Here is a 22,490-nt window from a genome sequence, read left to right on the forward strand (position 1 = left end):
TAGCAGTTCTGTTACCACTGGGACCCGGGTCCCGGGTTCCGAGCTCCTCGACCGGAGAGGCGGCCCCGGGGCGGGCCGGGGCGGGGCCCGGCGGTTTATACGCTCGCGCGCCGGCCGGCGGCCGCAGACAATACGCTTCCCGGCCCGAGCGCTCCGGACGCCGCCACCATCGCCGCCGCCGCCACCGCCACCTCCGACTCGAGGTGAGTCCGAGCCCTGCCGCCCCCCGGCTGTGGCCCCAGCCCCTCTGCCCTGCGCCCCCGCGCCAAGCCCGAGCCCGGCAGGTGAGCGCGCAGAGAGCGGCTGGAAGGTGGGGGACCTGTGCCCAGGGTTTTCCGTCCCGGGCGGCTGTCGGTGTGTCACTTTCGGGCGACGTTTCGGGACGCTGGCTGCGTAACGCACCCTCTCTGGCGGGGTCTCCAGGCCCCCGCCGGCGACTGTACCAGCCGCAGCCCGCGCGGGCCTCAGTCTCCGCCTCCGTGCAATGGGGCGCCCCGCCCCGAGGGCCGGATACCCCGTCGCCCCGCACCGCCCACCGGCTCGGCCTCCCGGGGCCCGGCTCCCACCGCCCGCGAACCGGGCCGGAGCGCGGGACCGCCAGCCCCCGGCCGCACGGCCCGGTGTCCACCCGGAGTCCGGGAAGATGGCGTCGGGCGCTGGCCCCCGCCGGGACCCGGGGCGCCCCGAGTCGCCCCGAGTCGCCGCGCACCTGCCAGGGGCCGGAGAAGGGCTTTATTGTGGCCGCGGGGAAGTCCGGAACAGGAACTGCGCGCGGAGCGGGGGCGCGGCCGCCGCCCGGCACCTGCCCTCCGCCTGCACAGGTGCGCCCGCCGGTGTCGCAGACCCGCTGGAGGGGCCGCGGGCGCGGTCCAGCCGGTGGCCCGGAGGGGTCCCGCCGCCAGCCCCGCGCGGCCAAAACAAGGCCGGGGACGCTTGGTGTGTGTGTGTGTGTTGGGTGGGGGGGGGTGCGCCGGCCTTGGTTCGCTTTCGCTACGAGCCCCGGCCTCCTGGGCGCGAAACCGCTTTGTAAAACCGTTAATCGTTACTGTAATTTTCGCTGGCAGGAGCCACCCCGGGGGGGGGGGGGGAGGGGACGGCGGGGGCGGGACGTTGTTGCTGCGGCTGCAGTTGTAACACTTTCCCCAGCACCTACGGTGGCCGGGCCCTGGAGCGGGTCTTCTTAGAGCTGCGCTCCAGCTCCCCAGGAAGGGAGGCTTATCAGTTTTCTCCTTCCCGCGCGAGGAGGGGGGCGCACAGGGGAGCTCTGTGCCGGCCTCGTTTGCGCATGGAGAGTTGGTTCCAGGAGGCGGCCTGCAAGCCGTCAAGCCAGAAAGCCCAGAGCCGTTGTCTGGAAGCCCCGCCAGACCTCGCCACCCGGCCACTTTCCAACGGTGTCTGTCTTAGACGGGCCCCTCGGCCTTCTGAGCCTCAGTTTGCCCGTTCTGTGAAATGGGTCTGCGAGGCTTCCCACCAGGTGTGGGCAACGCCCACCCAAGTGATGGTGGCTGTCAGTGGCCTCCCTTAGAGTGAACACTCCAACCTTATTTCTACTTATCTTGGGCATGCCTTTGGGGTGATTCTTCGGAGTGGCGCATCGTAGGAGTTTACTAGTGTGGTTTTGCACTGGCTCTTTAAATGGTCTGTCTGAGGCTGTAGCCGGGTCTGGATCCCAGCTTCAGCACCCGGCTGGTGCCGCCCCTCTTGCCTTCCCGCTCCAGGATTTGGGGGATTTCCCACCATTTTAACCTCAAGGTCACAGGGCTGTCACCGATGGCTTTGGCTGTGGCCGCTTGAGCTTTACCAGCCTTAACGCGGTACAAGTTTATTTTTGCCTGTTTTTGGTTTAAAGTGTCTAAAGCATCTGGGGAGACTGGCTTCCAGGGTGTGGGCTTTCAGCCAGGGCCTCAGAACGCCCTCTGGGCAAGAAACCTGTTTCATCAACCTTCTAAGATGGCTGCCAGGTGACTTTTTTTTCCCCCCCTTTTTTTGGTGGGAACTACCTCGGCAAGGATGTTTCTGCAAGCACCAGGGATCCTGTGAGGCCCTCTCTCTATGGGATGGCGAGAGGCCTGAAAGAAAAGGAGTGATGATAGACTTAGCGCAGTCCCTAGGGGCATGTGGGTATCAGACTCGTCATCTCTTCCCTATCTCGGTTCCATGCTGCCTCCTCTGAGCAGTCTTTCCTGATTACCTCATCAAAGGTGCAGCCCTTCCTCTCTTTCTGCCAGTGCCTCTGAGCAAGGACCCCGGTTTACATTTTCTCGGGACACTAAAGAGATTGTGCTACCCTTTTGTGCTTAGTGACCCTGGCCTGCAGCTCCATGAGAACAGGAGGACCAAATGTCACCCTTAGTGGAGTATCCCCAGCAGCTCACAGCCTGGGCATGCTGGGAAGAAGCTGGATGGAGGGTTGTATGCATGTTCATTATCCTAAGTTTTTTTTTTTTTTTTTTAAACGTTTATTCGGTTTTGAGAGCGAGCATGAGCGGGGGAGGGACAGAGAGAGAGGGAGACACAGAATCCGAAGCGGGCTCCAGGCTCCGAGCTGTCAGCACAGAGCCCGACGCAGGGCTCGAACTCACGGACTGCGCGATCATGACCTGAGCCGAAGTGGGCTTAACCCACTGAGCCACCCAGGCGCCCCCGTATCTTAAGTGCTATTAGGTGGGTATGAAAGCTGGGTTCACGGAGCTGCAAAGAAACCAGCGAGCAGTGTCAGCCCAGTTCAGTTCTCTTCCGATGGCCCTCTAACATATGGAAGGGGCTGCTGGGGGATGGCTCCATCCGCTGGTGAGCCTTGAAGCTGACCCCCGAGGTATTTTTCCCCTCTCCCTGGAAAGCATCCTGTTTTTAGCGAACCCTATTAAGTTTGTAGACAATTAATGGCTTCTTGCTTCCCCTTGCCTCCAACCTAGTGGATCCCACGAGAGTCCGGCTGTTTGTTCTCCCTGCTCAGAACAATTCCAAGAGGTTTCAAGGAAGTTCCCGGCACGCTCGGGTTTTATTGTGGGTCGCGGCCAGGAAGCCTGCAGCGGGTCCGGAGTGGACACAGGCAGCCACTCCCTCAACTTTTTGTCCTGCCGCTGGTTGGCCGGGGCCAGGCCCTGGGAGACATACAGAATGTAAGCAAATAAGGCCACGGCCCCCAGTTCCTTGTTGGCACCGAGGCCGGCGGGAGCGAGGCCGGGGCTGGGTGGGCAGCTGATTTTTGTAGTGTCAATATTAGGATGTGACAATACAAAACACCCACCGGGCCTTGCCGGGCAGCGCACGGTAAACCTGTTTTCCTGGAGGTGGGAGAAGGTACCTTGTCACCCGGACTGAGAGGAAAGTGCAAGCTTAATAGCCAAGAGCGACCCGTCTGGCTACTTGGGGGGGCGTCCCTGTGACATGAAGTTTTAGGCTGGCGAGTTCCTGCCCCCCCCCCCACCCCAAGTTGGCACTTGTGTGCCTGTGGCTTGGAGCTCAGAAGAGGCAGAGTTCAGAAGGGGAGGGCACGGGTCTGCCGGACTGCCCATACGCAGACAGTGACGCATCAGGAAAATCCCAGCTCTGACTGGGAGGTGGTTAGCATGGTATGCACCTCTCCCGGGCCCCGGGTCCCAGGTTCGTGATGGTTTCTCATTAGTGAGCACTGACTGTATACCATGCACGCAGCCTCCGCCTCCTTCTCAACAACTACCCTTCCTACTGGGCTCTCAAAAGGTGAGGGTCTCCTAGCCAGGAATTGCCTGTCCCTGTGATCTGTCCCTCGATCGGTTTTACAGTCTATTACCTGCCTCCCCTGCCCCCTCATTGTCCCTGTTCACTAGGTCCCTGCTCTGAACTGGGGCAGACAGACAGGTAAACATTGAATGAGACTATCAATGGGCTAGGTGCCCAATCCAGGTCTGTTTGCCCAAGGTGCTGGGATAACTCAGATGAGGGGCAGTTAATTCTGTCTTGGGGAGGGCAGAGAGGAGGTGGGCTCTGGGCTGGGTCTGAAAGAAGCATCAGGCATCCTCTCCCCCCCCCCACCCCCGCCCCCGGCCATGCCAGCCTGGGGAGGCAGAAGGAGGCCAGAAGGTCAGGTTGAGGGTTCAAAAGGGCCAGGGTGGCTGGCCTCTGGGACCTGAGGACTTTGTCCTAGGGAGGAAATGGGAATCCCTAAAACTACTGACCAGGATTCGGGGAGTAATTAAAACTCCTCTACACTGAGGGAACACCCAAAACTCTGGAAGAAAGGATCCCTGAGGGCTGTGTCTCTCTCCCTGGGCCCTTCAGACCTCGGGCCTAGCAGGGCACTGTCTTTGACTCCTTTTAAACACATGGTAAGAACTTATTGTAATTAGTTAATGCTTCTTTAATGATTTTATTTGTTTATTTATTTTTCATGTTTATATTTTGAGAGCAAGAGAGAGCAGGGGAGGGGCGGAGAGAAAGACCAAGGATCAGAAGCAGGCAGCCGGAGCCCAATGCAGGGTTCGAACTCCTCAACGGTGAGGTCATCAAAGCCAATGCTTAGACTGAGCCACTCAGGAACTCCTAAAGATTTTATTTTTATTTTTAAAAAAGATTTTATATTGTAAGTAATCTCTACACCCAGCGTGGGGCTTGAACTCACAACCCCCAGATCGAGAGTCACATGCTCCACTGACCGATCCAGCCAGGCACCCCCACCGCCGCCAGAACTCATTTTAAATACATGCTTTTTAAACTTGAAAACTGCAGGCCCAGGTAGTATCTTGGCACCCTGTCCTTTTTTTTTTTTTTAATTTTTTTTTTTTTCAACGTTTATTTATTTTTGGGACAGAGAGAGACAGAGCATGAACGGGGGAGGGGCAGAGAGAGAGGGAGACACAGAATCGGAAACAGGCTCCAGGCTCCGAGCCGTCAGCCCAGAGCCCGACGCGGGGCTCGAACTCGCGGACCGCGAGATCGTGACCTGGCTGAAGTCGGACGCTTCACCGACTGCGCCACCCAGGCGCCCCACCCTGTCCTTTCTAATGGTGATGGAAAAGCCCAGAGATCCCCTTGGGCCCCCTTTTGGATACCAAGGAGGACTTTGGGATCCCTTGGATCCTCCTTGCCCTGTTTCCACACCTGCTTTCTGTTCACTCTATTGAACTGTGTATTATAACAAAACACCACAGCCTGGGTAGTTTATAAACCACAAATTTATTTCTCACGGTTCTGGAGACTGGAAATCCAAGGTCAGGGTGCCACAGACTTCCTGTATCCTTGAGTGGGGGACTGGGGGACCGGAAGGGAGCTTTCCTGGGCCTCTTTTAGAACAACACTGATCCTGGGGTGCCGGGGTGGCTCTGTCGTCGGTTAAGCGTCCGACTTTTTTTTTTTTTTTTTTTTTTTTAAATATTTGAGATAGCACAACTGGGGTGGGACAGAGAGAGAGGGACAGACACAGAATCCGAAGCAGGCTCTGAGCTGTCAGCACAGAGCCCGATGTGGGGCTTGAACTCACAAACTCTGAGATCATGACCTGACGTGAAGTCGAAAGCATCCCACTCCTGATTTCAGCTCAGGTCATGATCTCTTGGTTCCTGGGTTCGAGCCCCATGCTAACAGGATAGAGCTTGCTGGGGATTCTCTCTCTGTGCCCCACCCCCCCCCCCCCACCCTATCGGTGCATGTGCGAGCTCTCTCTCGAAATAAATAAGTAAACATGAAAAAAAGCACTAATCCCATTAGTGGAGCCTGCCTGATCTAATTGCCTCTCAAAGACCCCGCCTCCCGATACTGTCACCCTCTGCATTAGGTTTTCAACGTATGAACTTGGGAGTGGACACAAACACCCAGAGCACAGCAAACTGGGGTAAAGCCAATTGCAAAATCAGTCGCCAAGAGAATTCTTGTGTTGTACTTCCTCTAGGTTGGAGTGTCTTGAGCAGGAAAGGACATAAAAGAAAATCTCCCCAAGGCCTGTTTTCCAAACGCGGAATTAGGGGTCCAGAGGGGCTAAGGAACTTGTCCGGAGCCAAACGGCCAAGCTGGACTAGGACCCAGGTGGCCCAGCAGCCGAGTGCCCCGTGGCACAGTGTCCCTGTGCATAGGTAATGAACAGAAGCAGTGAGCCGTGGGTATTTGCATAAATGCATCACAGAGGATCCTCATCTTGCCATGACTTCTTTCCCTGTTGCTGCGCCGACCCACCTCTTTCCATTTTCGTGGTGGCCGACCTGACCCGGTGTGGATGGGATGGCGGGGGAGGGGGGGGAATGATGCACTGGTTTTGCATCATTTCCACTAGCAAACATTCCTGAGCGTCCTGATGAATCGGGACCAGCCTGGGGCTCCGGGGACCTGGAGTTGAATCAAGCCTGAGCAGACTCCCGCCGGACTTTGACCTAAGCCGGCTGCAGGGGCCAAGAAAGTGTCTCGAGTCGGAGGCCAGGTTTAATGCAGCTCCCGCCCTCGCCTCGGGTGCGGGACAAGCCCTTCCCAGTTCTAAACCTCTTCTGAGTGGTGGGTGATGTTTCTCTGCCTCCCGGAGGGGTCAGGCCTGTAAAGTGCCTGATGCCGAATACTGCACATGCGTGGTTTACATTCGCCGTCATGCCGGCCTCCCCACTCATGTGCTCAGAAGGCACGATGCTCAACGATGTATCGGGCCGTGACTGGGCCCTACACACGGCCCCAGCATGTCCGTTGCGTCACTGTTCAGTGGGGAAACTTATCTGGCGTTTCAGGCCCCAGCAAGGCTTTTTCTTCTCGTAATGGTCAAAGCTGCCTGCCTTTTTCTAGTATCGTCAACCTGCGTTGCTAGGCCGATGTATTTTTGGAGCCCGGGGGTGGGGAGCATGATTGGGTGGCCGAGAGGCTCTGAATTTCCGTTCTCAACCTTCCTGATCCCCCGTCGGTGAAGTGGGGCAGACACCTCCTCCTGAGGGAGGCTGGGCTCAGCAGCGGCACCAAAGAAGGACGTGGGATCCCCGAGAGCCCTTAGCAGCAGGCCCAGAGAGGACAGTCCTTGCCCGAGGCCACAGAGGCCAAGCCGAGATGGGCCACCTGGGTTCAAGTGGGTCAGGCCAGTATCTGCGCTGGGGTTCCGGGGGCGGAGGGCTGCGGGGCTGTGGCTCCCGGGGCCCATTCCAAGCTGCCACTTTCCAGATCACCGAACAACTCCCACAACCCTCCAGGGGTGAATTTCCAACTTGTCTTTCTACCTGAAACCCCTTTCTGCCTCCTTCCATCTCTCTCCTCTTTCTCTCGCTGCTCCCTGTCTCCCCCCCCCCCCCCCCCCCCCCCCAGTTAATTTCTCCATCACTCAAGGGAAGTGAGCCCTGCCTGCCTCAGAGGAGCGGTTTTGGGCATCTGCAGGTTCCTAAGGGTGGAGGCTGGAGGCCAGACTTCCCCCACCAGGTGGGGAGGGTGGGTTGGCGACTTGATTCCTGAAATAGACCCTCAAGACAAATTATTTCCATTTCAGAAAAATTCCAGCTGTTAACCCCAGAACAGTTTTTGCTTTATTTTTTGAATCTGCGATCACAGCACGTGGGTGATAGTAAAGGTTCGAGAACACAAAAGCGTACAGTTAAAAAGATTCAGTCCCCTTCCCCGCCCCTGCTCTGTCCCAGAGTGACCCCTTCCCCTCTTCACTAATCTCCTTGCCTCTTGCAGGAGATGATCTGTGCAGATAGAAGTGTTTGTCTGTTTATGTCCTTTATTGTTTACACACGCCGGGCAATACAGTTACAGTTACGAGCTGTTCTGTTCCCTGCTGTGTGCATGTAGCCATGTGCTTTCAAGATCCTGGCACATCAGCGCTCACAGGTTGGTTGCTTATGTTTTTCAAGGCTGCCGGGTACATGCAGGGGTCTGTACAGGAACAGTCCTAGAAACCAAAGGTTCTGTGCACTTGCTACTTTGGTGGATACTAATCTCCCACTCTCCTGGGTTTGTTGATTCCTTAACCAGCTTTGGAGCCCCTGCTGCGGGGCAGAAAGGGGGCAACAGCTGTATCTGTTAATCTTACTCTTTGCTCTGGAGGCTGTGCTATTTCCATGCAGAAGAGCCCTCTCTGAGCTAGGCTCAGAATTAGGTGACTGGTCCTGGTCACACAGCGGTGGCAGAACTGGGACTGGAAGGAACCTGGGTCTGTCTCGGCTGAGGTCAGGGCTTTAATGCTTGAGCGAGCACCTGATGCTTTGAGCGCTGGGTGCTCTGTAAACCAGGACCCCACCCCCGTCGTGGGCAGCGGCAGGGCTGGGGATTGGGTCAGGTGTGGGTGAGAAGCCCCGATGGAAAAATACTGAACTGAGGACCCAGGGTTTCTCGGCTGGGTCCACCCCGCAGCCACTGGCCCTGTACCCAGGACTCCAGTGACCTGTGGGAATTGATGGGGCTCCAGGGGTGTGGCCACCTGTTCCAAGGCATGCAGGGACACATGGCAAGGCTGGGCTTGGGGAGACTCAGGAAACCGCAGGCTGCTGGGTCCAGAGCCCGCCCCTCACCATCTCCCAAGCCCCGCAGGTGTCCTTGTGGCTGTGTGGGCTGCACTCTTCTGCCCAGAGGCGAGACTGGCATCCCCAGCTCTGCCAGTAAAAGAGCGCTCCTGGCTGGTGTTTCCACGGAATGTGTAGGAGGGTGAGCGTGTGGGCTGCAGCCTGGGTGGGGACGCATGGCTAGGTGCGCCTGCCTTTTTGCAAATCTGCTTGGAAGAAAAATAGGTGCTTAAAAGCAGTCCAGGCCCCTGGGCCACCAGTGACCTCAGTAACGGCCTTTGTTTGGTCATTTGACAAACGTGCTCTGTGCCGTGTGCCGGAAGCCAGAGATCAGTGACTATGGCAAATGCCCGGTTTGTCACTTTACGTGGTGTTGGTGTCGGGACATTAACATTACTCTTTTATCTCTCGGTTGTTATTTTTTTATTAAAAAAAAATTTTTTTTAATGTTTTATTTAGTTTGAGAGAGACAGAGCATGAGCGAGGGAGGGTCAGAGAGAGACACACACACAGAATCTGAAGCTGTCAGCACAGAGCCTGACGCGGGGCTCGAACCCACGAACCACGAGACCATGACCTGAGCTGGAGTCGGAGGCTTAACCGGCTGAGCCACCCAGGCGCCCAAGTATCCTCATTTAGAAGGGGGAGAAGCTGGAGGCACAGAGAGTCCATGCTCTAAACCCCCAAAGAGGAAGAAACAGCAACTCAGTGTGGTCGGTTGGAGATAGAAGGGACCAGGGACAGGGCTGCCTGAGCTCCCTGAGCGCCCCCCTAGCCTGGCTCAGAGGACCTAGGAAGGCAGTGCCGGGGGCTGAGCTCTCGGCAGAGCGTGGTTCACGGAAGCACGTGGTCTTAAGTGTGTGGGAACCTTGGCCAAGGTTGGATTGGCAGTGCTGGGGCCGGCGAGGTGGCCAGGGGGAGAAGAGAGGGCCCTGATAGCCACGTGCCACAGCTCCCGAGGGGACTGGGGAGCCGAGTGGAGCGGTGGCCGGGTCAGATCTGAGGCTGCTGCACGGAGATCAGATTGGAGAGATTTCTGGTGGAGACTGGAGGCCGGCTGGGCATCTACAGAAGAGCCGGGCGGGAGGTGACCAGCTCTGGGCTCCCCTGGGGCGGTGGGACTGCTTCAGGGACCTTGGCTCCCACCTCCCTGACCACACTCTGATTTCTCCCCCTCAGATCTATAGCCCTAAGGCCCACCCAGGCCTGGCTGGGTGAGCATTTCGTGAGAATCCTTGCACAGGGCTTAAGTCAGGGCCAAGTCGGGGCCGGACAGAAGTAGGTGCTCAGACATCAGTCTGGATTATCGTAGGCAGTCTGTGCTGCTGCTTGCCTGGAGAATGAACCCTATTAGTTTGGGGTCATTAATCCCCAACTGATAGATGAGGCAACTGAAGGCCTTGCCCGAGCAAGTGAGCACCTGGGTTAGGAGGTTCACCCAAGACTCCCCCCACCTGTCCAGAGGGTCCCATGCTGGAAGCTTAGCTCCAGGGAGCAAGCACAGACCTGGAGAGGGGAGCCTGTCCCCGGTGTCTGTCCCCGGCCAGCTCAGACTGGAGGTCAGTCTGGTGGGCTCGGGGGACCCTTAGGAGGGGACGGTGTAGACCCTGCCCCCAAACAGTTTCAGTCTGCTGGGGCCGTCCCACCCCACCGCACACCCAGCCCTGGAGCTAGTGAGACGCAGGCCTCCGCCTCCCCCCTACCCGCCCGCCCCACCCCCTCCCCTGCCAGCTGGGGTGCTCATGGTCACTGTCCCTGGTCAGGCACATGCTCCTGCAGGGCTCGGGGGCCCCATTCCCATTTGGTGCCCAGGGATCCTGGGAGGGTCTGCTGGAGGCTGATGGATGCTGGGACAGTGGATGAAGGGGAGGCTCAGGCTACGTGCCCACCCACCGAAGTCCCGTAGTGGCCCCTTGGCTGCGGGGAGGCAGCGCTTTCCATGGGAGCACACCGCAGCCTCTGGGGAGAGAGCAGGCCCCTTGCTGGGGTGTGGTGTTGAGGGTGAGGGCTGCTGGGGGCGGATGCAAATGAGGGCTGGGGCTGCTTTTCTTGGGGGATTGCCATTTGCATAGACACCAAGCTCCCTGGGGCCTGGGGGCAGCCAGAGGCCCTGGTCCCAATTCCTTAAATGCCCCCCCCCCCAGTGCAAGCCGAAGGGTGTACTCAGTCCTCAGACTCTGTGCGGTGTTAAAATAGCTCAGCTGTGAGAGTTGTCTCTCTCCGGGTCCTTCATGCCCTTTGCTGAAGTTTGATACGTTTTTCTTTTTAAAAATTTTTTTAAAAGTTTATTTTGACAGAGTGAGTGAGCGGGAGAGGGGGAGAGAGAATTCCAAGCAGGCTGTGCACTGTCAGCACAGAGCCCAGTGTGGGGCTTGAACCCACAAACAGCAAGTTCATGGCCTGAGCTGAACCAAGAGTCAGACACTTAAGCAGTTGAGCCACCCAGGTGCCCCTTACATTTTTTTCCATAAAAGCTTTAAGGATTTAAAATTTTTTAAAATTTTTATTTGAGAGAGAGAAAGTGAGTGAGTAGGGGAGGGGCAGACACACAGAATCTGAAGCAGGCTCTGAGCTGTCAGCACAGAGCTTGACGCGGGGCTCGAACTCACGGATCGCGAGATCATGATCCGAGCCAAAGTTGGATGCTCAACCGACTGAGCCATCCGGGCGCCCCAGTCATGTTTAAAAAAATCAGATTCGTTCCTGGGGCGCTTGGGTGGCTCCGTGGGTTAAGCGTCCAACTTCAACTCAGGTCATGATCTCGCGGTTTGTGGGTTTGAGCCCTGTGTCAGGCTCTGTGCTGACAGCTCAGAGCCTGGAGGCTGCTTCAGATTCTGTGTCTCCCTCTCTCTCTGCCCCTCCCTGGCTCATGCTCTGTCTCTCCCTGTCTCAAAAATAAATAAAAACATTGAAAAAAAAAAAAAAAGATACAGGGAAGGGGTGCCTGGGCGGCTCAGTCGGTTAAGTGTGTGACTTCAGCTCAGGTAATGATCTCGCGGTTCGTGGGTTCAAGCCCCGCATCGGGCTCTGTGCTGACAGCTCGGAGCCTGGAGCCTGCTTCGGATTCTGTGTCTCCCTCTCTCTGTGCCCGTCCCCCACTCGTGTTCTGTCTCTCCTTCAAAAATAAACATTATTTTTTTTTAAATCAGATTCATTCCTGACTGCAAGCCTTCTATGTCTGCAAATACAGATTTATTTGCTACTGTATTTTCTGGTTGCCTTGTTGCTGTTGGTTTTTGCATGTTGATCTTGTATCTGGCAACCTTGAAACTCTTCCGTGATTCCAAGAGGTGATTCTCTGTTTCCTACGTGAAAGTTCATTTCATATCTGCTAGAAATCGTCTTTCTCTGATCCTCTTGAAATGATCGCATTTTGTTCCGTGGCTTGAACATTCTGGGTCTTTTATTATTTCAGCAGTCTAAATGATTTCACTGGTGAGTTCTTTTTTTCCTTAATGTTTGTTTATTTTGAAAGAAAGCTCGAGCAGGGGAGGCACAGAGAGAAAGGGAGAGGGAGAGAGAATCCCAAGCGGGCTCTGCACTGCCAGCACAGAGCGCATCCGACGCCCGGCTCCATCCCACGAACCGTGAGATCGTGACCTGAGCGGAAACCGCGAGTCGGACGCTTCACCGGCCGAGCCGCCCAGGCGCTCCTCTTTCTTTTTTTTTTTTTTTTTAACGTTTATTTATTTTTTGGGACAGAGAGAGACAGAGCATGAACGGGGGAGGGGCAGAGAGAGAGGGAGACACAGAATCGGAAACAGGCTCCAGGCTCCGAGCCATCAGCCCAGAGCCCGACGCGGGGCTCGAACTCCCGGACCGCGAGATCGTGACCTGGCTGAAGTCGGACGCTTAACCGACTGCGCCACCCAGGCGCCCCTCCTCTTTCTTTTTTTTAAAGTCCGCTCTATGCCCAGCGTCAGGCTTGAACTCATGACCCCAGTATCAAGAGTCATGCCCCAGAGACTGAGCCAGCCAAGTGCCCCACACCTCGTAGCTTTTAGCTGCTACCTAGCGTTCCCCGGAACAGATGAATAAGGATTATGCACTCAGAACGGTGCCTGTGCTGCTAGGTTGCTGGCAGCAGCGTTTCGGGGTTTTAGAAATGCCACCTGACCCTCCCTGTTGGGGGCGTGCTGGCCTGATGGTGTGGGAGGGAGTCGCTGGGTCTCAGGCCTGCAGGTGCCCTCAGCAGGTGGTAGCACCCCCGCACCCCCCCCCCCCCCAACCAGGTCTGACCCGACGGCTCCTTTCAGCCCACAGGGGATGGTGCTGCCCTGACAGGTGCGGTGACATATGTCAGGCCACGGGCTCTTTGTGGCCGTGTTTACACGTCTGATTTCTCCAGCCCTTGCTCCTGCTACAGCCGCCTTTCGAGCCGGGCTTTCATCTGGAACAGACGTGAGCCTACTGGCTTCCCTTTAGGAAACTGAAGCAGCCCTCTTGAGGCCAATTCTGGGCATCTAGTCTCTCTGGAACGATGCTGTTCTTGTGTGGTGTCCTTTCTCAAAGGCCAGAGTGCCCCAGCCCCTCAAATCTCAAATACCTGTCTGCGCCCTTGATGACATCACAGCACGCCCAAATCTGACCGCGTTTTGGATGCTGTGTTGAGAATAACCTGTCTAGACTCGCCCTTCAACACCTGGAGGACCCAAACTCTCTTCTCTGCTCCCGTGAACCTGTGTCCTGTCTTTGTGTTTCCAGTCATCACCCTTTAATGCTGAAAGCAAGTTGTGTGCGCACTCTGGCGTAGACCCGGTGTCCCCGGAGGGTCCCCGCGTGCGGGATCCGCTTCAGGGAGGAACATTGTCCACCCTGGACCTGGGGAGCAGTGAGGCTTCACTCTCTCTCTTCTTGGCTTAATCCTGAACTTTTCTAAGCCGCCAGTGTCCTCTTACTAAATACCTGCCTTGAAGGTTAGGGATCCAACGAGATGACGAGAAGGTTCTGTCAACTCAGGGCAGGCTAACGTGAAGAATCAGGAAAAATCGTAAAGCCCAGGCCCTTATCGTAAGACAGTGGGTTGAAGTGCAAAGGTCATAACAATTGGTGCCCGTTCCCGCAGCATCACACCTACTAAGTGACACAGCTGGGATTTGAACTCGAGTCCTTTGGGTCCACATCCTTCATCATATTCTGGACCTACGGCTGTTCGGTACAGTGTGGGGTAAATTGTGGTGAATCGGGTCACAGAATCCTACCTATCACCGGCGATGACTTGGGAGTCCACAACTGGACTAGGAGTGCTAAATATGTGAATGGTGATTTGAACGTGTTGAGTTTTCTTTTTAAGACCTTTTTTTTTTTTTTTTTAATTTTTAATGTTTATTTTGAGAGGGAGAGAGACCGAGAATAAGTGGGGGAGGGGCAGAGCAAAAGGGAGACAGAATCTGAAGCAGGCTCTCCACTGTCCGCACAGAGCCCGACGTGGGGCTCGAACTCACCAACCGTGAGATCATGACCTGAGCTGAAACCAGGAGCCGAAATCAAGAGTCAGACGCTCAACAGACTGAGCCACCCGTGTGCCCTGGGTTTTATTTTTCTTCCACAGCTGGGCTGGCTGTGGCTTGTGTTTTTGCGAGTGTTGGATCATGCCGTCAGAGAGCCGGGCTCTGTCCCTGCCTCCTCTGCATATTCTTGGCACGCTGGGTATCCTTAATGTTCAACACCCTGGGGTCATAAAATGGCTGCTGCCGCTCCAGCCTTCACTCCTGTGTTGAAGGCAGCAAGGAGGGGGAAGAGCCGCCCTGGCTGAGGCCGCTCCCTTTCAACTCCCGCGTCAGACTTCTGAGGCCTCGTTGACCGGAACTGGGTTATGTGCTCCCCACCAACTGCAAGGCATGCTGGGAAAGTGAGGACGGGAGAGTCCCGGTTGGCTTAGACGCACCAGGACTCAGTCAGTGTCTCTCTCCCCCAGAGAAGAAATGTCTCACGCAGGACCCCTCTCCAGGAACGTCTTTTTGAGCACCTTCCTGCAGGAGCATGGCCCGGAAGTTCTGGACGTTCCTGGCATGACCGATCTCGTGGAGTACTATGATCCCGGGCCCTCCCCTAACAGGTAGGTCCCAGTAACCCTCTGGGAGCCCCACCCCACCCCCCATTTCTGGTCAGTGACTTTCAGGATATGGTTAGAAGAGCAGGCCTTGTGGGCTCCCTAGGCAGGGATCCAGAGCGGAAACTCCCTAGGTGTGGTCGTGGAGGCCTTGCCCTGGGCCCGGCAGCTCTGCTCTGATAACCAGCCCCCAGAGGCCCTCGGCATCCAGCATATTCCCAGGACGGGTCTCGGCACTGCTACCAAAATGGCTTAGACCTGTGGCTTTAGGGCCGGGTGTCTCCTGGCCCTCAGTGACCACGATCGCCTCTTGACGGCCTTCTGAGTTGGTTCCGCATTTTAGAAAATCAAGATGGAGCCTGAGGCGACTTCCCACATGGCTCCTGTTAGGGCGGCAAAGGAGGGGTCTTCCCAGGATCAGCCCCTGGCTTCTGGATGGTTCTCTTCTGCCTTAGGCCTCAGGATTGATTCCCTTAATCTCTATTAGGCCCTGGACCTGGGCACTGGGGCTGGTGGGGATTTTAGAGCTGGAGGGACCTGAAAACCTGCTTCCTCTTCTGTCCCTGCTCCACTCGTAGATGGCAACAGGGGACGTTCCGCCTGGGGCAGTGTTTTGCTGAGGTCCCACAGGGTATTGGGATAGAGGTGGGCCCTCAACCCTCCATCGGACCTTTCAGCACCGCTGGAATAAGAGAGCACGGACCCCGGGGAAACGTGGGCAGGTGGCCGGGGCTGAGCCGGGATCCGCTGGGAGGCCTGTCTGCCTGGAAATTCCCAGATGGAGGGTGCGGGCAGACCCCCGAGAGCAGGGCTGAAGCCGGCCCACTGCCCGGAAGGTGTCGGATTTGGAGATCAGGTGTGAGCGCGGGCACCTCTTTCCATCCGCGATTCCAACCAGTGAGCGTAGGGGCCCGGGACCCCCTCCTTTCTGAAAGGAGTGAGGACACCAGGAGGTTTGAGGATTGGGAAGCAGGGAGCAGGTCCTAGAACCCCTCCCACCAGGAGGAGGGTAAGTCGAGGCTTCATAGGAAGCCAGTCCCAGTGATCCAGGGGGCTCAGAGCCCCAACCTGCCTAGCCCCCGCTGGGTGGTCTCTCCAGCCTTGAGTTATCCTTGGAGGGGAGAGGGAGGCTGGAACAGAGGGGGGGGAGCAACCCGCTGTTTATGCAGCCGCTAAATGGCTCCCTGCCCTCCCTTGAGGGGCCTGCACGTCAGGCAATGCACCTGCGGACTGGGCCTCGCTGGCTTTTTCTCGCTGACAGGTTCTCTGCTCCCACACCTCGCTCTGTTGCCCCTGGCCTCCCAAGAGGCCCGGTGCCTCTTGGCACCTGGCCCGGTGCCTGGTGGGCCTGGGTGTGTGGGGTCAGTGCACAACCACACCCCTATTCCCCATGCCCTCCCTACAGCAACAGCCCCGACGATGTGGCCATGCGGCTGGCCTTCATCGGGGACGAGATGGAGGTGAGGTGGATGATGCCCCGCGTTGGCGAGCTGCCCGGGATGGCCGTGTACAGGTGAGCGGCGCCCCCAGGCCCTGGGAGGAAACCGCTCCCCTCCCAGGCAGCCCCGAGCCCTCAGCCCCTGCTCCCGGGCACCAAGTGCCTTTCTCTGCTTCCTCATGGAGCTGAGGCCGAACGTTTCCAAAAGGGCCTTGACCTCACGTGCAGATGGGGAATGCCGAGTGTGCTCGGCGGGAGCTGTCCGTGCGTCCTGCGCGGAGGTATCTGTCCTGAGCACGCTGTGCCTTCACGATCTGCCAGCATCTCTGTGGGTTCTCAGAACCTCCCAGAATTTCTCAAGGTGGGGGTGTTTGAGACCAGAGTGAGAGTGGTTTCTTCTTGGTCCCCAGAGAGGCAGCCTTCTGTTGGCGAGCCTGGGCCTCCATCACAACAAAGATCCTCTGGGTGGAGGACGTGCTCCCCTGGACCTGCCTCCTTGGGCCTGCGGGCAGAGGAGCGTTTTCCAAGGGCCAGCTCCAGAAACCAGATCAAACTCCCAGTGGCCTGGAGGGGCGGGGGAAGGAAACAGGAAACTGGATGAATCTTAGGCCCAGAAACCGCCCATGGAGAGAGGCCCTCATCCATGGAGCCGCCCGGAGAAGGCTGGCGGTGAACGCGAGGGGACGAGGCCCTCTGCTCCCCACAGGGGTGCCCTGAGATGAAGGCCGTCTCTGTCCCTGTTCCTGCAGTAATGGCCCCGCCTCCCCTCCCATTTGTCTCCCAGCTTGGCCTTCACCTACAACCAGACGGGCCTGAGAGGTGTTCTCAGAAGTCTCATGGATGGTCTGGCCAACCTCAGGGAGAACATATGGATCTGGGGCTTCCTGACCCTCAGGAACAGGGTAAGATCTCGTGACCTTGACTTCTTCCCCGCCTGCGTGTGGTGACACGCTCCCTGGGGCATGTCCTCTCGGGGCGCCACGGACCCCACTGACTGCCTGTTGTCTTGTCTTGCCTGCTTCTCCTCCTCGCTACTCGTGCCCGGTCCCAGAGGCCTCTGGCTTTGAGGACTCCATGCTCCAATTCAGGAGTGTGTTTGCCGGCTTCCCCGCCTGCCCTCGTGCTTTGTTGGGCAGACGTGACTGGTTCCTCCCTCCTCTGCCCAGCAGGCGCCTCCTCCCCTGAGCACCTCTCCTCACCCCTCCTCCTTCCTCCGGGGCCCGAGTCCCCAGCAGACTGGCAGCCCGGGTGGCCTGGCTTCTCCTCCTCTGCCCTGTCCTCGGGGGCCTTTGCCCCACCCCACCTGTGCTCTCTTTCTGGCCACCTCGGCCCAGACCTGTCCCGTTCGGAGCGGGGCGCTCCTGTGTCCCCCACCTTCCCTGACTCGTTCTTCCCACCCGACGTCCGCCACGCGGGGCTCATCCCCGTGTCCGCGGAGCCGGCGTAGGAGGCGTTGTGGAATGGGCACCCCTGTTCCGGGCTGGGGGTCCTCACCTCTCTCCCCCTCCCCCTCCCCCTTCGTCCCACAGGTGTCCCCCAACTCGGGGCGCGGGCTGGCGCTGTCCCTGCTGCTGCTGGTGTTGCTGCTGGGCTGGGGGCTCCACCTCCTCCAGTGACTGTCCCCTGCTGCTCAGCATGGGGGCGGGGCTGGCCTCGCCCCCCCGACCACCACCCTGGAGGTGGCCTCAGTTGGTTTTGTTGTCTTTTTAACTGTTTTCTGATGATCCTTTTTTTTTATATTTAAACTCTGAGTGCTGGGACACTACTGAGGTTTCATACTAGTTTTTTCTTTTTCTTTTTGTAAGAGAAATGAATTCATTATACCTCTGGGGTCGTTACTGGGTAACTGCCCGCGCCAAGGCCTGGCTGGGCCTGCTCTCCGGGCCCCACACCGCGCAGTGGCCGGTCCTTCCTCTAGCAGGTCGGTTACACGGCGGGCAACGGGGGGAGTGCTGGCCGCACCCCCGTGTCTGTGATGCCCGCAGCAAAGAATCTGCTGGAATAGATTTGGGAGGGGTAGGAGAGCTCAATAAAATGTTGGTTTCCAGCTGGTCTCTGGTCCTCTCTGGGGTCTGCAGCATGGGCTCCTCTTGCGCCGCGCGGGAGAGTCAAGGTGGGCAAGGGGGGGCAAGGGGAGCGGGCGGAGAAAGGGCGGGGCGGGCGCCCAGCCACCTGCGCGTGATCACACAGCCTGCAGGCTCTTTCCTGCACCTGCTCTCAGAGTTAGGCCCAACACGATCAGGTTTACTCCTCTGCCCTGCCTGGTGCCTGAAACCTACTGTTAGGGATTATTTCCTTTGGGCTGTCAGTCTCTTATAATTGGGCTGCCTACCCTCCCCGTGTTTGGTCGTGTGGCTTGTGGGGCTACTCACATAGGTGCGGAGGCGGGGGAGAAGGGGCACCAGTGCCAGGCTTCCCACCGTGCGGGCTCAGAGTGCCCCAGGCCTAGGCCTAGTGCTCTTTCTAGACCACCAGGCCCTCCTCCCAGAACTTGTGCTCTGACTCCCTGCACCTCCACCCACAGTCCCCGATCTCAGATGCCAACGCTGGGCTGGGGTGAGCCACTTGCCTCCAGCCCCTCAGCCCCCCATCTTCTCCAGCCTCCCCTTGCTGTCCCCTCCAGGGCCTAGGCTTGGGGAGCCTTCCCTGCCCTCCTCCATTCAACCGCAGAACCGTGCTGTGCCCCACCCTCCAGCCAGGCTGGTCAGGTCCTGCCCACTCCAGCTGCCCCCTCCCACCCTCACAACTGAAGGGACCCTCCCAGCCACCACTGGGCCTCCCAGGCTGCAGCTCTGTAAGGTCTGGCCCTTCACAGTCTTGAGGCCCGATTTCACCTCCTTCTCCTGTGTCAGTTGTCCCTTGGGGCTATGTCAGGCCCTCCCCAGGCTTCACAGGGCAGGCCCAGAATCCCCCAGTTCCCAGGTCCTCGCTGGGAATGTTCCATCCTGACCCCTCGCTCCACCCAAAGAACACTCCATCCCCAGACAGGCACCACTGGGCTTGGAGACCTGGGAGTGACCCAGGGCTTGCTCTGTGTGGGTGCCCTGACCCTAAGGCCCTGGGGATCCACTGTACAATCGGTAGGTCAGGCCATGGCTTAGACCCGTTCTAGAGGCACCTCTTGTTTGTCTTTTTTTTTTTTTTTTGCATTTTTTTAATGTTCTTATTTATTTTTGGAGAGAGAGAGGGAGACACAGAATCTGAAGCAGGCTCCAAGCTCCGAGCTGTCAGCCCAGAGCCCGACGCAGGGCTCGAACTCACGAACCGTGAGATCAGGCCTGAGCCAAAGTTGGACGCTTAACTGACTGACCACCCAGGTACCCCTAGAGGCACCTCTTCTAAGAAGTCTTCTGTGACCACCAGCTTGCTCTCCCCTAAACTGTGGGGACAGAATTGCCCACCCAACCACGTACCCAGCTTAGATGTTAGATGTGGCCGGGGGCGCCCATGGCTTCTCCAGGAGTTTGGGGTTCTTCAGAGAGAGGAGGGAAAGGAAATGCTGTTTATGGAGCCCTCGGGTATAGCTGATGCAGTGGCTCCTCCCTGCAGGAATTTGGGGACCCCTTCCCCAGCGTTCTAGGGTTTGTGATATTCGCACCCATGGACATCGGAGGAGCCCCTACTGTGCTAGGCTTGGGCACGGGTCCTGGGGGTGTGAATACCTGGTCCCTCAAATCTCCCATTGTTTTTTGGGAGGAAAAAAAGCACACGCAGATGAGCTAAGACCTGTGGGCTGTGTTCTGAAGGCGGGAAAGGACTGAGAAAATGGCGGGGCCGGGGTGGACGAGCCCCAGGAGACCAGGCCCGTCTGGAGACGCTGGCTGTGGCGAAGAGGAGAGGGGAAGGGTCACCCAGCTGCTGGGAGCAGCACGTACAAAGGCCCCAGGCCAGGGAGACTCTCCTGAGCACGAGGGAGGTGGCCGCGGCCAGTGTCTACTCCGTGCCAACCCCGGGGCCTTGATGAGCTGGCCCCAGCGTCTGCGCCCCCGTGCGAGGTGGTGGCCTCTCGACCCCCAAAGCCGACGCAGCTGTGGCCGTCTGGAGCCAGCGCTTTACTTGTCTCCTCAAGAAAGCCCACCCCTCCAGGTGCGGAAACTGAGGCCCAGAGAAGGAGGAGGCTCGACCAAAGTGGCACCAGGATCCACCAGTCCCCGATCCAATTGGGGTCCTCTGACCACCAACGTGAGCCGGTCCGGGTAGTAAGACGCCGAGGTTGAGGCCCATAGACGGGGAAGGGGGCGCAGCCAAACCCAGTCTGGTTCATCCACGTGGCAACTTGCACGAGCTGCAGACAGATGCTGAGCAACAGTGTTACCGGAAGTCACTCTCCCAACAACCGCCAAAAGGCAGGACCGGAGGCCCGTCCCTCCCCGGCAGGGGGCAGACCGCGTGGTCGCCCAGGGGCCTCGTGATTCCTGAAGCATCTCTGCGTGATGCCCCTGTCTCCTGGGCCTCTGCAGCAGGTCCCAGGGGACCACAGGGTCCCACTGCCACAGGGTGGGCATGGACCCTGACCCCCTGGGGAGACAGGAAGTACTTTCCCAGAGGAGGGGATGAGGCTGTGGAGGCACGAGGGGCCCCCTCTTTGCGGTTTCAGAGGCTTTTGATCAAGGCCCTGGGTCCAGGCAGCATTTCTGCACGTGAGGCAGCAAGACCTGATTCTCTTAGAAGGTGCCCAGGGAAACCCGGTCCCGCCAGTCAGGGAAGCGGCCCCTGGCCCCCGGCGGACTGAGGGAGGCAAGCTGCCGGGAGGACCAACGGGCCAAGGGTCTCTGGTGGCGAGGGACCCGAACGCGGTGGCAGGTGGGATTCCTGCCTCAGGGTGGGCCGGCACCGTGGGACCAACTATGGCAGAGGGTATTTTCCTCGGGGTGGGGGTGGGGGGGCGCGAACCAACCCGCATCCTGCCCAGGAGCCGGCCGCAATTTCCACCACCACCCAGACCCTGGCTCCCCCATGACTCCCCGCACCTCGTGACTCACCCAGACTCCAAGTCTGCGGGAGCAGGGTGGACGAGGGGCCGCCCGGCCCGGGTCTCCCCCAGTGGAGGTGAACACTGCCTGCTTTCATCTTTCTGTTCCCCCCCACGGGGCAGAGATCTTGCCAGCTTTCTGGAACCTTCTTTAAGGTAGGACCATATGTCCCTTGACTGCTGTTCCATCCCCCTCCTCTGGCTTGGACCTGAGGACCTAAGGACCTGGTAGTGCCATCCCAGACCCCCGAGAAGGGCCGTGGCCCAGAGAGGCAGTGAGGCCTGCCCCGTGGGAAGTCTCGCTCCCGCCTCTCCAGGTCCCTCCTGTGGGACCACGTTCCTCGGGGCCGAACGAAAGTCTGCGGCACCATTCCGCCTACCGCACGGCCAGAGAACGAAAGCCTGGCCTGGAGAGCCTGGTCTCCCAAGGCTGCCTGCGAGGGAAGCCCTCCCTCGGTGAAGAGGGTTCAAACGGACTTGGCAATTATTTAAAAATAATAGCAAGGTTCTTTGTGAATATTTGAAAATTTCCACAACAAAATTTTAAGAGAGAGTTACTTCGTCACTGAACTCCAAAGAGCGGTCACCTTCAGGCCAGGGTGAAAACCGGGTTCGTGGTCGTATCTGCAGGGGTTCTCTGGGGCTGCGGACACACGTGGGCGTGTGGGGGTCACGATGCCCGGAAGTGCTGTGGGCGTGGAGCGGCCAGGAGCCGGGACGGCTGTCCACGTTGTGCGCCACAGTCCCCCACGATGCAGTCCAGTTCCGCCCAGAGGCCAGCGGGGCCCCTGTTGAGAAACACTGCTGAATTCAAAAGGAGAAACCTATCCAGGATTTGACATGTGCCCACACAACAGCAACATTTCCAAACGCGGCGGTTCTTACCAATGTTTTCCCGCTATCGCTGATCCACGAAAAAGCCACCGAGAAGCTTAGGATAACCCCTTAGTATCAGCGCAGGAGCTGCGTCCACAGAGAACCCGCACTTTGCTCCCGCTGTGGGGCCGGCGGGGAAGCTCAGTGAGGCTCGCCCGTGCCAGTAGACCCCTGGCGATCACCGTGTGAAGGGACGCCTGGGGGTGGGGGAGGCAACAGGGCCCCCGGCCAGCCTCCCCAGACCCCTCCCGCCTCGCTAAGGACCCTCTTCCCCACCAGGGCAGGGGCCACTCGTTCACAGGCATACAGCAGGCACTCAATACTATCTGTCGGGTAAGCAAACAAACGTTGCCCCGGGTCTCCCAACTGCTGAGTGACGGGGTGGACAGAATGGCTGCCAAGGCCGACTGTGTCTTGAAGCCCTTTGCATTCAGTGACGAAAGCGCGAAGGTTCTGGCGGTGGGTGTCCACGGGCTACCAGGGCAGCGGAGGAGCCCGCGTGGCACCGGCCTGCCTCGTGGCCATGCCAGTATGCCCATGGCACCCACAGGGCAACAGGCCAAGCCTCCGCGGTCCCTAGGCCCCCCTGCCAGCCTGGCGGTGTCTGCCCTCTTCAGAGAGGCGCCCCGTGCCCCCAGGCAGGGCTGGCGCGGGAGGAGCCAGACCCCGCCAAGACTTCCTGGCATCTTTCCCCCCAGCACCGCACAGGCC

At 58.4% G+C, this 22,490-nt stretch overlaps 1 protein-coding gene across 3 annotated transcripts; it reads left to right on the forward strand.

Annotated features, from left to right (window-relative positions):
* Window positions 1-84: 84 nt before the first annotated feature.
* On the forward strand, window positions 85-17,978 carry BIK (BCL2 interacting killer). Of its 3 annotated transcripts, none has more exons than XM_045062486.1 (6): window positions 113-203; window positions 5,870-6,050; window positions 14,359-14,499; window positions 15,899-16,006; window positions 16,716-16,833; window positions 17,461-17,978. In XM_045062486.1, the coding sequence occupies exons 3-6, from the start codon at window positions 14,366-14,368 to the stop codon at window positions 17,545-17,547; spliced, it is 447 nt and encodes a 148-aa protein (XP_044918421.1). In that variant the 5' UTR covers window positions 113-203; window positions 5,870-6,050; window positions 14,359-14,365; the 3' UTR covers window positions 17,548-17,978. The 3 variants fall into 3 exon arrangements, with proteins under 3 accessions (XP_023113333.1, XP_044918421.1, XP_044918420.1); XM_045062485.1 differs by lacking the exon at window positions 113-203 and adding an exon at window positions 344-821; XM_023257565.2 differs by lacking the exon at window positions 5,870-6,050 and having other exon boundaries at window positions 85-203.
* Window positions 17,979-22,490: the final 4,512 nt, after the last annotated feature.

The sequence above is a fragment of the Felis catus genome, chromosome B4 (assembly GCF_018350175.1).
Source record: "Felis catus isolate Fca126 chromosome B4, F.catus_Fca126_mat1.0, whole genome shotgun sequence".
Classification (NCBI taxonomy): domain Eukaryota; kingdom Metazoa; phylum Chordata; class Mammalia; order Carnivora; family Felidae; genus Felis; species Felis catus.